Source organism: Sapajus apella, unplaced genomic scaffold (genome assembly GCF_009761245.1).
Source record: "Sapajus apella isolate SASKATOON/1434 unplaced genomic scaffold, GSC_monkey_1.0 scaffold6, whole genome shotgun sequence".
Taxonomy (NCBI): Eukaryota; Metazoa; Chordata; class Mammalia; order Primates; family Cebidae; genus Sapajus; species Sapajus apella.
In genome coordinates this window covers 75,874,881-75,890,053 of record NW_022436946.1, presented here as the reverse complement: position 1 = coordinate 75,890,053, position 15,173 = coordinate 75,874,881, and the positions used below count along the sequence as shown (strand labels likewise).

Below are 15,173 nucleotides of genomic sequence, written 5' to 3'. Positions count from 1 at the left end.
CACTGCTGATACTATCTATCCTCAGGAGAGTAAACCCTAGAAAGACATCTGGGCTAGTCCTGGAATTGAATTCAGGGCCATTTTGGCTGGAGATTCTAGGATCCCATGGATCTGAAGGTTAATTCAGAAGGGAACATGGGCTCTGAGTGGGCATGGACTCCTGGTGGGCACATCTTCTTGGCCCCCTCTTGGCCTGTGGCACAGGGAAGGCTATATGCTATGTGAAGAGGTAAGATCCAAAGAGGGCAGAGTAGGACCCTTTAAAGCAAGAACAGAGTAGGGCCGCAAGCAAGGGTTTGAAGGCCAAGATGAGACTATCTTTTCATAGTGTCTTGAATATAATATGTTCTTATGAACTACCTGTACTGATTAACTCACTTATTGATTTCATCTTTGTGAATTTTTGTTTTATATACAGACCTATAGCTCTCTGGTTTCTTAGGAAATCATGGCTAATCCTCATATGATAAATGTGTACAACTAAAAGATGTAAAGAAATCACAAATGCCTCTTTACACAAACTTTGCCTTTAGGAGATAATTAAACATTTTTTATTTTTTCCTTGTAACACTTAACTAGTTCACATGAACAATAATAATTCCAACTTCTCAGTAATGGTCACGTAAGTTGTTCAAAGCATTTTGCTCCCCCTTCCTTAGAAACGTATGCTTACATGTGCTGTCTGCCTCTCTACTGTGGATTGGGAAAATCATAAGCACTCAAGAATAAATAAATACTTTTCTCTGCTGTTCTTTCAAACTACATTGAGACCCTCAACAAAAACTGCCCAATTAACCCTTATCACCCTACCATTTAGAGTACCTGATGCTGTGATTTTGAGTTTCAGTGTGGGGACTTCATTATTGATGATTAATTACATATGCTACATCTCTTTTAGATCAGTTGTACTTCTTTTTCAAGTTCTCTCAAGAATTTCTGCCTATCTCTTTAAGTTGCCCTCCTAGGTCTCCCAAAAAGAATTTCACATATATGACATAGCTTGTATTCTAAATCAGACCATTTCAATTTTGATGAAAATCCATCTAGTTCATTTTATGGAATGTGGTGAGAAGTACAGAGAATCTATTTCATTTTACAGAATATAGAAAACACTTTTTAAAATTTTCTTTGTGATCTAAAACTCTCTCTTTTATCTATAACTTGTGCAGTACAGTCATTGCCACACAATAATTAAGAAGTTCATACATATATGTCTTTTTCAGAATTTTAAAAAGGCCACCTCTGGGTAGGCATGGTGGTTCACACCTGTAATCTCAGCACTTTGGGAGGCCGAGGCAGGTGGATCACCTGAAGTCAGGAGTTTGCAACCAACCTGGCCCAACATGACGAAATTCTGTCTCTTTTTTTTTTTTTTTTTTTTCTATAGTAGCTATATTTAATAATATATTTCCATTACTAGAAGAGACGATTTTTAATATTCTCAACACAAAGAAACAAAAAATTTTTGAGGTGATGAGTATGCTAATTACCCTGATTTATTTTATACTGTACATGTTTATCAAAATATCACTCTGTATTCCATAAATCTGTACAATTATTGCATGTCAATTAAAAATTAGAATTTTAAACATAGAAAACAAATAGCAAGATAGTAAATTTAAACCCAATGATATTGATACTTAGGATAAATGTCTAAATATATAAGTTCTAAGAAAAATATCACCAACAAATGTCCTAAATTCGTTGAATGTAGTAGCTGCCTTGATATCCATTTGACATAAGTCGTCTGCAATTCAGCTGGGCCTTGTTAAAACTCCCCCTCTTTTTTTTTTTTTTTTACATAAAAAAAAAATGAGGGAATAAAATAATTAACAAGCAGCCAACCAATATTTCATTTAAACCTGTAAATACGTGTGATGTAGTACTGATAAGAGTGTATATTTTGTGTATTTAAAGTGGAGAGTTCTATGAATGTTAATTAAGTCTACTTGTTCCAGATCTGAGTTCAAGTCCTGGATATCGATGTTAACATTCTGTCTCATTGATCTATCTAATATTGATGTTGAAGTCTCCCGCTATTATTGTGTGGGGGTCCAAGTCTCTTTGTAAGTCTTATATATCTGGGTATTTCTGTATTGGGTGCATATATGTTTAGGATCTTTAGCTCTTCTTGTTACATTGATCCTTTTATCTTTATGTAATAAAGAAATTCTGTCTCTTAAAAAAAAAAAAAAAAAAAAAAAAGCTAGCCGGGCATGGTGGCGGGCACCTGTAATCCCAGCTACTCAGGAGGCTGAAGCAGGAGAATCACTTGAACACTGGGGACAGTGGCTGCAGTGAGCCTAGATCACACCACTTCATTCCAGCCTGGGCAACATAGTAAGACTCGGTCTCAAAAAAAAAAAAAAAAAAGAAAAGGACACCTCTGTTTATTGTACCCTGTGGGGTGCCATGAGGGTATTTAATAAACGGTGTTTATTGCTAGAATCTTCCCCACCTCTAATCCAACATTCTCTGAGACTTTGTAGGGAAGAAAAATTTCCATTAACTCTCTTATTAGAAGAGGAGGCTTATTCTTCCAAACATGAAAGTGTAGAGGATAAAAATGTTCTATCTGAAGCTAAATAACTGAGTATTCTTCCTAAAACTACTTTTATTATTTTAAAAATCCACACTTTTTTTATTTAGAATGTTATCTTCTCTGGTACACGGTAGACTCCTGTAGCCAGGTACCCCACACTTTTTTTTATTTAGAATATTATCTTCTCTGGTACACGGTAGGCTCCTGTAGCCAGGTACACACAGATACAGTGTTTAATCACAACTGTTGCATCATAGTCCCAAAGGGCATCCCAGTCTGGGCTGTTATAGTGACTTCATCATGTCAGAGGCATAGGCTTCCCCAGCTTCATTAAATTCTCCTATCTTAGACCCAAAGTATTTGCTCTAGCTCCCACCATCATGTCACCATGCTTTCAAGAGCAGAGGAGGGAAGGGAAATATGGTCAGCCCTTAGCTTAGAGGATGGGAAGTTTACCAGTAAAAGAAGTGGTGAGAATGGATATTAGAGGCACATGTAATTATCTGTGACATGTTACAGCTTAATAGTACTGCATTCTAAATTGCACTTGGAGTTAAATGTGAAACCCAGAATGTGTGCTTTGAATAGAGCAAGGAGAATTGGCATCATTCTACTTGAAGATGTAATCTGTGCAGAGTATTTTGAGACCTTATTCTGCAACAAAACTTTAAATAGGTACCAGGCACTTTCCTGGGTGCTTTACATGAATTATTTCATTTAATACTCAACCTAGGAACTAGGTATTTTGATCCCCCCATTTCACAGATGAGGAAACTAAGGTGTAAAAAGGCTCACTAGGCTGCCCGCAGGCACAGAAATAATGAGTGGTAAAGCTGGTACTTGAATCCAGGCATTCTGATTCCAGAGTTGCCCCTCAAATCACTTGGAATATTAGGCTCCCTGTTGAGATTGGATAGGAGGAAAGATTCCCCAAAACCTTGAGTTTAAATAAAAGTTTTTAAAATTATATGAAACAGTGCAATAAAGCATTTGCCTCTTTCTGGGTTTCAGCCTGAAGTATTACTTTATTATTATAGTCAGGGTGGTAGATAGGAGATATTCTAGGTTTATGCTTAGTAAATGAAATCCAGCTTCATCTGAGGTATTAACTTAGACCAAAGGAGAGTAAAGAAAACAAAAGTGAAGTAAATGCGGTGTTTTTACTACTCTTGAGCAAATAAAATCTGAGCCTTTATCTTCCTGTTGTCAAGAGTTGTTAATAAATGATTTCAGTATACCCATGTAATACTTCAGATCACTTTTTAAAAAACTGAGATGGAGTCCAGATGTGTTTTCCAGACTGGCCTTGAACTCCTGGACTCAAGCAATCTTCCCACCTCGGCCTTCCAAAGTGCTGGGATTACAGGTATAAGCCACCATGCCTAGCCTTCGGACCACTGCTTATTTAAGGCAACCTGAAAATAAGTCCATCCCAGCATTTGGGGCTTAATCTTATCCTCAGACAATTTAGGTGATTATTTATCTCCACATGCTTTAAGTATTTAAATCATCACAGTTATTAAACAGCGTGATAAAATAATAAAATCCACTACCTGGATGTATGTGTTTACTAGGGCTGCCATAACAAAATACCATAGACTGGTTGGCTTAAACAGCAGGTATTTATTTTCTTAACATTCTAGAGGTTAAAAGTTCATGATCAAGGTGTCAGCTGGTTTGGTTTCTTCTGAGGCTCTCTCTCCTTGGCTTGCTTTCTTGGTTTGGTTTCTTCTGAGGCTCTCTCTCCTTGGCTTGCTTTTGGCTGCTGTTTTGTTGCCTTTTCCTAAGGTGTTCCCTCTTGTGCAGGTGGCCCCTGGTGTCTCTCTGTGATGCCTGATCTCCTGCTCTACAACACCAGTCAAATTGGATTAGGGCCCATCTTAATCACCTTATTCTAACTTAATCACAGTCACATTCTGAGGTACAGTGGTTAGGGCTTCAACATGTGTTTTAGACGGACATAATTTAGCTCCTAACACTAGAAATACTTTGGAAACAATGAAGCTGTAAAATCAAACAATTTACAACAGTGAGAAGTTCAGCATTTGGATGTTTCCCCCTCTCTTATCTGGCTTTAGCCAAAACAAGGTGTAGTACAGAGGTTATGTTTCAATGAATACAAATCTCTTAAATATTTTTGGGCAGGCTTATTAAGTTTAATATCAACATTATTTAAAACATATGAAAGGCCATATCGAACTTGCCGTTTTTTATACTTTCAACCGCTGGGCGTAGGGAAAAATCAAAGTTATATTAGCTAACATTTTGCTGAAAATATAAGTGTGATTGAGTAATCTAAGGAGATCTGACAGGCAAGGCTTTATAGTCAATCATAACAACACCAGGTTTTTAATGAAAGAATGACAGTTAGCCAAGGAAGAGCTGAAAATAAAAATAAAGGTCAATGTTGGAACAGATGAATCCTTTTCTGAATTAGTATCTGTAAATAACAAGTACATAGTAACAAAAGAAAACATTTTATATCTTTTGGGTTGGGGAAATGGAATAAAAAAGGATAAGTACATCACTAGGAAAGATTTGAAGTGTTCTCTTGAAGGAAAATATCAGAAGAATGATTCCATCTGTCTTACAAAAATATTCAGAATGATACTGTTTTTAATTTCTTGAGCACTATATTCTTTCATTAGAAATATCTTTGGAAAATGGGAAAATGGAAGGAGCATAATGGAGTTTATGATCGATAGGATTAACCTGGAGAATAAGTGAGAGAAAATGAAGAAAACAATAAAAGTCAAAGAACTCTTGTGCCATTTTCTAAAAATAATCCTCTAACCTATGAAATTTTTATAGTTGTATGTATCTGACTTAGGATAAAATATATTCAAAAACTTTGGCATAACACAAAAGGAATATTTGTGTTTATTTGCTTAAATACTAAAGAAAATGATGGCACTATTAGGTAAGACTAATAAAAATTTTAACTTCATGGTTACCACATGCTTCCAATCTGACATCAACAAGGAACTGCTGCATATTTTCTTTTAAGAAATAATTTTAGATATATGACAATTTTACTCTATTAGATTGCATATAATACAAAGTATACTCTATTCTATATAGGTAATATTGGTATAAGGAAGACCAGGACCTTGAGATCATTAAGAACAGCCTTAATAACAATACAACATCAGCTCAAATGATATGTAACTGTGCACCCTGAGAGCCTTAGATAAAAGGCCCTCCACCTGCGGTGTTTACTTCTCTGACTTCACACCTCACTATCTTCACTCACCATTAAATTAACTCTGGTCATTCATGAAATGTAGTTATCTTGAGGGGCCATGCTTTTTCTCTTCAGGAGCTTTAAATATGCTGCTCTCCTGGCTTTAAATTCAACTATGCAATTCCCCTCCACTCCTGCCTACACTCTACCTCTACACAGAGTGAAAATTTCCTGTGAAAATCTCTTTTTTATAAATTTATTTATTATACTTTAAGTTATTGGGTACATGTGCAGATCATGCAGATTTGTTACATAGGTATACACTTGCCATGGTGCTGGTTTGTTGCATCCATCACCGCATCATCTACATTAGGTATTTTTCCTAATGCTATCCCTCTACAATCCCCCACCCCCTGCTATTCCTCCCCTCCCCCCCACCCGTGGTGTGTGATGTGCCCCTTTCTGTGTCCATGTGTTCTCATTATTCAATTCCCATTTATGAGTGACAACATGCAGTGTTTGGTTTTCTGTTCTTGTGTCAGTTTGCTGAGAATAATGGTTTCCAGATTCATCCATGTCCCTGCAAAGGATATTAACTTATCCTTTTTTATGGCTGCATAGTATTCCATGGTGTCTATGTGCCACGTTGTCTTTATCCAGTCTATTATTGATGGGCATTTGAGTTGGTTCCAGGTCTTTGCTATTGTGAACAGTGCCACAATAAACATATGTGTGTATGATCTTTATAATAGAATGATTTATAATCCTTTGGGTATATACGCAGTAACAGGATTGCTAGGTCAAATGGTATTTTTATTTCTAGATCCTTAAGGAATCACCACACTGTCTTCCACAATTGTTGAATTAATTTACACTCCCACTAACAGTGTAAAAGCATTCCTATTTCTCCACATCCTCTCTAGCCTCTGTTGTTTCCTGATTTTTTATGATTGTTATTCTAACTGGCATGAGGTGGTATCTCAATGTGGTTTTGATTTACATTTCTCTAATGACCAGTGATGGTGAGCATTTTTTCATATGTTTGTTGGCTGCATAAATGTCTTCTTTTGAAAAGTGTCTTGCCCACTTTTGATGGGGTTGTTTTTTTCTTGTAAATTTGTTTAAGTTCTCCATAGATTCTGGATATTCGCCCTTTGTCAGATGGGTAGATTGCAAATTTTTTTTCCCATTCTGTTGGTTGCCAGTTCATGCTATTGATAGTTTCTTTTGCTGTGCAGAAGCTCTTAAGTTTAATTAGATTTCATTTGTCTATTTTGGCTTTTGTTGCCATTGCTTTTGGCATTTTAGTCATAAAGTCCTTGCCCATGCCTATGTCCTGAATGGTATTGCCTAGGTTTTCTTCTAGAGTTTTTATGGTGTTAGGCCTCATGTTTAAATCTTTAATCCATCTAGAGTTAATTTTTGTAATAGATGTAAGGAAGAGATCCAGTGTCAGCTTTCTGCATATGGCTAGCCAGTTTTCCCACACCATTTTTAAATAGGGAATCCTTTTCCCATTGCTGGTTTTTTTCTGGGTTGTCAAAGATAAGATGATTATAGTTGTGTGGTGTTCTTTCTGAGGCCTCTGTTCTGTTCCATTGGCCTATATCTCTGTTTTGGTACCAGTACCATGCTGTTTTGATTACTGTAGCCTTGTAATATAGTTTGAAGTCCAGTAGTGTGATGCCTCCAGCTTTGTTCTTTTTGCTTAGAATTGACTTGGCTATGAAGGCTCTCTTTTGGTTCCATATGAAGTTTAAGGTGGTTTTTTCTCTCTAACCCATACTATTAGGCCTAATAATGTGTTTTTCCCTGTTCATCTAATTATTCCAGTCTACATAGAAATAAGCTCTGCTACCATGCATCTTAAAGAAAAAGGCAGTCTCCCCTAATACTATGTGACTTTCCAAATATTACCTCTCAATTACAGTAAACCTTTTCAAAATAGTCATAGGAGCTGTCTCTATTTACTGGCCTCTCATTCCCTCTTCTGACTGGCTGTTCCTTTCGGGGACTTAACCCTACTGCTTCACTGAATCTGCTCCTCTGAGAGTCAGTTATCTCCGTGAATCCAAGCACTGTGGTCACTGCTATACTTTTTTCTTGTAAAACTCTTAAGTAGTAATCAACAACATATTTTTTACTTCTTGACACGCTTTCTTCTGATTTCTGTACCATTGCCCTTACTGTTTCCGCCGCACCTTAAGAGCTCCTCCTTTTCAGCCTGCTTGACAGTCTTGATTTTATTCTGGACCTCTAACTGTGGGAATATTCCAAGCTCCATTCTCTTTACCCTGTTTGTCTACATTTCCTCCCTAAGTTGTTTCATTTAGCACCATAGATTTTAATTGTATCTGCTTGTCAATATATTCTATCTGTCTGTCTGTCTTTCTAGCCTTGACCTGTTTCTCATGGTCCTAACTTATAAATACATGTTTATTGTATTCCCTATTCTATCTTATTACTCGTGTATCTGAAGCACCTAGAACAATGCGTATATCATAGGTTCTTGGTGTATAATGAGTATTTATAGAATGAATTAATAAATCAGTTGGTGTTTCTAAATATAACACATATCTCTAAATATGCAAAGAGAGAAAGAGTTCACAAGTAAATATGACGCCTTTTGGAATACTCTTTGAGAAAAAGTTTGCTCTTCCAGAACACGGGGAAATGTTGTCCCCAAACATTTTGGATTTTAGTAGTTTTTCATGTGACTATGACTAGAGAATATTAAATGCACTAATTTTCTGATCTTTTTATTCCTGATAAACTACTTGGGATGGTGTTCACAAATCAAAAGTTTCATGTCATAATAAGGCTTCATGTCTTTATAAGGTTAATGATTCTTCAGTGGATATCAATAATTAATAATTATGGCATTCTTAAAAAGCATAACAGTATTTTTTAATATGTATATGTTTTAGTGAACTATATTTATATTAAACATATTACATAGATGTAACCCATATTTGTTATAATTATAGCATATATATATAGATGCAGATAATTATACATTTGTGCTTATATAGAATATTTATGCTTTTTAACAAACTTTTACAAACGAACTTGTAAAGCCATATGTGAATATATACATGAAAATACCTGTGTAGATAAACCATTGTTTTATTTGCAAAATAAATAAGACCAGACTTTACGTTTTCCTAAAATGTTGTACAATGGAAGGATTGCAGGACTAAGATTTAGAAAGACAGGTTTCTAATTCAGCTTGCTGGTAACTAGTGTGATGTTAAGCAAGTCATTATATCCACTAGAATGTAAGCTTCATTGGGGCAGCAATTTTGTCTGTTGTGCTCATTGCTGTATAACTAGCACTGGAAAAGACTGGACCCAGAGCAAGTGCTGAACCAAGTTGTTGCATGAATTCTGTTTCTGCAGATTTACAGTTTCCACATCTATAAAATAATGTTTCTTCTAATCCTCACATTCCAAATTAATATTAGGGCCCTTATGAATTTGAATAAGGTGAATTCAAAACTAGAACTGTTTATTGAGCTTCTGCCTGGACTGTTATATTGCTTAGTCAATCAAAGCTCTTTTCATGAATACTTATTAATATGAATAAGACAATAGATGTCAGTTCATCTGCCATCTTCAATGAGCAGGAATAAAACAAAAACTTTAATGTTAAAAATGTATTATTCAAATTCCCCAAATCAAGTAAATATAAAAGAAAGTTCAATAACTAGCCCCTCAAATGCTGTTTTTCTGGCATTTGTATCCTTTACACTGTGGAAGCTATTAAAGTTTAAAACTGCTCTTAAGAATTTTGAGACACCCTGTAGACACACCCTTCTTTAAGAAAACTCGATATCCCAACTAAAACATACAAATTAATAAAGATTTTCCACTTATAAAGTTTTTCGTTTCATTCATTTTCACTCATTACCAAATATATAACTAACAACAGTCACGTGAAACATGTGTTAGATAATGCAAGAGAAATCAGTTATTGACAGTCTGCACTCCACCGCCGCTGGACTGCCAGCAACACACAGAGCCCGAGATCACTGGTGATGCCTCTGGGTTGGAGTCAACATCGACATTACAAAGACTGGAGAGGAAGCCTGGGGACCTGTGCACCACTTGCAAGAACTACAGCCCTCTTCTTCCCCTCTGCCACAGCCACCATTACTCACAACCCCCATCACCACGACCGATCCTGACAGTGTACTGCTTTCCTTTCCTTGTGGCTTGTGTCCTCACTTCCCCCTGCCTTGCCTAATCAGACCCTGGCTCTTTTTCAAATAAAACCACTCCTGCTTTACCTTGTCACTCACTACCCCCTCATCCTGCCTGATTTTTTTCCCATAGCAGTTACTATCAGCGATATCATGTCTTTGTTTACTGTCTTTCTTGAATACACACCCAAACTAGAATGTAACCTCTTTTAAGCAGGAAATTTGTCATCCATCCATATATCCCCAGCACCTAGAGCAGTGTGTGACACATAATAGATGCTCCATAAATATTTATTGGATGGATAGATGGATGAGTGAACAAAACACAGAATGAACTAACACTCTAACCTGAACCTGCCATACTGCTGATCCTCTTAACTGTTTCTCCTTCAATTGCCAGCAGCACCTCACCATTTAGATTTAAAGTTCCTGTAATTTCTCTAGCCATGATCCTCATTATTTTCAATAACTGGTGTTCTAACCTAATTTTATTGTCTCGTGCTGCCTTGGAAAAACACTTGTAATTCACCTTGGCTCAATACTTAGGTAATATACCTCTAGGGCTTGCCCCGTCCCTCAAGTGAGAGTGGCCAGTATGTGGCCATGAATTGCCGCTGCTCTACCGCAGTGACTTCATAAATGAATTACCTCTAGAAAGGAATCATAGTATATAAATAAATAAATAAATGCCAAAACTAAACTAAACAGCATTTACAATGGCCATAAATGAAGTCCCTGCCTTTGGTAAGTGTGCATCTTCTACAATAACAAGTCGAGTGGACAAGATAGAGTCCAAAAAGGGGAAAGGTAGAGAATTCTTGAGCCATAGGTAGGTAAGTGGGAACATCCATATGACTGTTGGTATAAATCACTACCGTGTTTCTAAAGGGGAATTTAGAAATCGCTATTTAAATTTCTTTCTTTTTTGAGATGGAGTTTTGCTCGTCACCCAGGCTGGAGTGCAATGGTGCGACCTCGGCTCACTGCAACCTCCGCCTCCCGGGTTCAAGTGATTCTCCTACCTCAGCCTCCTGAATAGCTGGAATTACTGGTGCCCACCACCACGCCTCGCTAATTTTTGTATTTTTAGTAGAGATGGGGTTTCAGCATGTTGGTTGGCCAGGCTGTTCTCGAACTCCTGACCTACCCTTTCAGTAGCATTTCAACTTCTAGCAATTCATTCTGTAGAAACTTTCCTATAACAACTGGAAACATCCAAAAACCCATTAATAAAGAGATGGTTTAATGATGAAACCACAGTCATAAAATGGAATATTGCAATCCTTAAAAAGAATAAATCTATACCTGTTTGTGTTAAATGGAATGTGAAAATTGCACATTAGTATATGTGGTGTGATTTCCCTATCAACAGTTTATACCTCTGTTCTAGATATGAGAAATAACAATGAATAATACTTACAATGATCCTGCTTTCATAGATGATGGGGGAATGGATGCAGCAAACCACCATGACACGTGTACCTGTGTAACAAACCTGCACAATCTGCAGATGTACCCCAGAACTTAAAGTATAATTTTAAAAAGAAATAAATTATAACTGGAAAACAGATCACAAACAAATAAAGGTTTAATATGAGATGAAGCAGTGCTACGAAGAAAAAGCACAGCAAAAGGGATAAAGAGTGATAAAAGCAGAAAAAGCCTCTCTGAGGAGACAGCCTCTCTTGAATCAGAAATCTGAATAAGGAACAAGGCAAGAAAGTCAGAAGGGACAGATAGAAGTAAAAAAGGCCCAGAAGAAGCATCCTTACAGGCTTGAGGAAATACAGGGAAGACAGTGTGACTGGAAAGCATTGATCATATGGAATGAGGGACAGAAGATGAGATGTGAAGTGTCCGAGGACCAGATCATATGGCATTTCCGGGGTCATGATAACAATTTTGGATTTTCATTTTATTTTGGTGATTAATCATTAGAAGATCTTGAGCAGGGGAATGATATATTCAAATTTACATTTTTAAAGAATCACTATGGCTGCTATGTCAAGAATATTCTGAGGAGGAAAGGAATAGAAGCAGTGAGACCAGCTGTATGGGTATGACAGTGCTCTTTTGAGTGATAGTAGTGTCTGCACATAGGATTGGAGCTGTGGAGAGGAAGAAGAATGACCAGAGTGTGATGCATTTTGAAGGTAAAGCCAAGAGGATTCGCTGATGGATTGGGTGCGGGGTATGTTAGAGGAATCAAAGATGATTACAAGAATTTAGGCCTGATCAGCCGAGTGAATGGCAGTACCATTTGCTAAGGGAGGAGGATTTAGCAGTAGGAGATGACAGTGTGGTGGAGGTGGGGAAGAGTTCTGTCTTGGATATGTTCATGTTGAAGTGCCTATTATATCTGTAAATGGAGCTACTAGGTAATTGGGTTAATGACTTCAGCATTTAGCAGAAAGGTTAAGTCCTTGATATATACTTGGGGGCATAAAGGCATGAATGGCTTAGTTAGCTGTGTTAAAGCTATGTTAGAGATCACCTAGGAAGTAATTGTAGAAGAAAGCAAGAAGGTCTGAGGCCTGAGGTCTAGGGATCTTCTGTATCTAAAAATCTCAAAGAGGAAAAATCCAGCAGAAGAGACTGGGAGGTAACAACCAATGACAAAGAAAGAAAAATGGAGAGGGTGGATTGCAGTAGCCAAGTGAAGAAGTGTGTATAGGTATAAAGAAAAAATAATTCCCAAATTATTAACCATTGACTTCCTTGAGTGGTGAAATTATAGGGACCATTCAATGTTTGTAATTTCTTTTAATATTTAAATATTTTGTAACATACACATATTGTCTTTGTAAGCAAAAATAGCAATACAAAGAACAATAAAAAATAAAATTTAATAACATATTTAAACAATGTGTAGAAAGCATCAGCATTAGTCCATATAACATAACCTATTATGTCCTTGATTAGACAATTTACAAAAGGAATCCAGTGACCAAAAATGAGAGGGAAAAAAATGCAGTGTTTCATATGGCTTATCTAAGAGTGTATGTAGGTACCTGCTTTATAGAGGTTTTATGAGGATTGAAAAGTTAAAGTGTTTATATAGTATTTATTATGTATGTAATTATATAGGGAGCATTTTTCATATATTATTAATGGGTATTAAGTGATACTATACAAAAACTAAAGAGAAAACCAGAAATGTATATAGAATGTATAGATGGAATAAAGTCTAACAGTTTTCCTAACCTATTGATACTGCTCATACATGTAAGCAAATAAATATTTTAGGATTTATTTCCATGTTTTGAATAGAATGCTGATTAGTGCATTTCAAAGTGGCTCAAGAAAATTCCTCTGAACTTACCAAGAATTGAAATGAAAATGTGTGTAACTCCCAGTGCAGATGGAGGTGTACACCCCAAAGCTGCCAGTCAGAAGTCACTCAGGGCTTGAGATAGCTGTGTAGCCTTGGAATTAGGATAAAATCTATTATACCTAACTCCATAACCTATATGCCATCCCAAATGAGTATAAATATTATATAGTGTATGTTAAAGTGTTGCAAAAATCATCAAGTAAAATACTAGTTTCTCTTTATGAGGATTGCTGATATGTGATAGTACAAAAACTGTGGTATTTTTCATACTGGATTCCAAGCACCTTTTCCTTAAAAGGACATGACCTATCATTTGGGACTATTCATACACATTTAGAGAATTCTGTATTAGGAGAAACCTATTAGATTGTTTACCATTATCTTTCCACCTAACAGTTGGGTGCCACATTCAGATTTTCAGTAAAGTTGTCACTATCGATAATACATTGAGTTCATTTTGGCTGATTGAGATGCAGGAAGTCACTGAAACTATGGCCATGGCGTACCATCCAGTGCTACTCTTAGCCAAGTATACGCTGGCGAGGAGCCTGAATCAAGCAAAGTACTCTCTTAGGCCACTATTTTTCTGATTAAATTTGTAATTATGTGTAAAATTAACTATTGTATTGCAGGATCAATTGATATTCAGGGAAAAACTGTCTAAATAAAACTTAGAGTTTCTTTTATTCTCTCCTGTCAGAGTCAGGCCACAAAAAGTTAAAAAGTACCATCCAGAGAAGCACAGAAACAGGCATGGCAGCTGAAATGAGGAAGATGGTAAGACAGCCAAGCCGAGAGTCTACTGATGGCAGCATCAACAGTTACAGCTCTGAGGGCAAGTAAGTGCTGTCAGCATGTCCGCATGGCTGTGGAACCACAAATTTTGTACTAATCAGTAAAATTAACAAAGCTGCTGAGTGTTACTGTGCAGCTGTCTATTTAACCAGAAGTTCAACCATCCATTTTAAACTACCCTGATGGCTTGTAAGTAAGAACACATGGACACACCTCTATACCTGGTCGTTCATATGTTTCAAGGATGAAGAAATTCTGAGTCCACATGAACAAACTGATTTCCTCCATCTAGGAAAGCCCAGAATAGTCCTTTGCTGGATGTTTAGTGTAGAAATGCCACATGTAATGGACTCTCATATGGGAAACTCAGCCTGTCCCTGTTACCAAAGTCTACATTAAAATTTAGAAGTAAGGAACTGATTTCATATGTTCTTAATTTTCTCCAAGCTATTTTGAATCCTAAGCTTTTCTAACATTCTCATACATGTAAGTAACTTATATTTTCTTGTTTTTAAACATTGCTGACTCATTTTTATCTTATGTAATAATCCAGGATCTATCAGCTTCATTAGTTTTCTGACTAAAATGTTTTAGTTAACTCTGAAAAAATTGAATAAGTTTTTTTTTTTACTCATTTTTATTTTTTACCATTTCATTTGGATCCCGCACAAAACCTGCTTCTTCTAGTGCTTGAGAATATTTCTGGTAAAACTGAATTCTTATTGAGGTAGTGGATCTTACAAATAAGTAATTAATGTGCTATGTTGGATTACATGGAGATTCACCACACGTACATTTTCCATAATTATTTATTAATTATCACTCACATTATTCATATACCAATCTAATATTCCTAATTTCTTGTCTTTACTGGAATTTTTCTATTTTGTTTAGAAAATTTAACAAAATTATGCCAAGCTACTGGTTGTAATACTCTTTCCCATTCCTGAAACTAATTGGTCTCTGTTTAGTTGGTCAAATGACTGGTGTGCATATTTCCAGTAAGGAATAGCTAAGAACAAAAATCAGCAAGTATGAAAGTTATAGAGATAAACTTACTGACAAAATACCAATATTTGATGAAGTAGCATAAAGTAATGTACAAATGAGACTTGA

General features: G+C 36.3%; 1 protein-coding gene across 50 annotated transcripts in view; it reads left to right on the top strand.

The window, feature by feature from the left end:
• The window catches only part of RIMS1 (regulating synaptic membrane exocytosis 1), a 496,468-nt gene that overhangs the window by 472,041 nt on the left and 9,254 nt on the right, over nt 1-15,173 (top strand). For all 50 annotated transcript variants that reach the window (XM_032275542.1, XM_032275541.1, XM_032275540.1 and 47 more), the window contains one exon: nt 13,963-14,101. In XM_032275542.1, the coding sequence (XP_032131433.1) occupies nt 13,963-14,101 (139 nt within the window). The remainder of the gene's footprint in view (nt 1-13,962; nt 14,102-15,173) is intronic.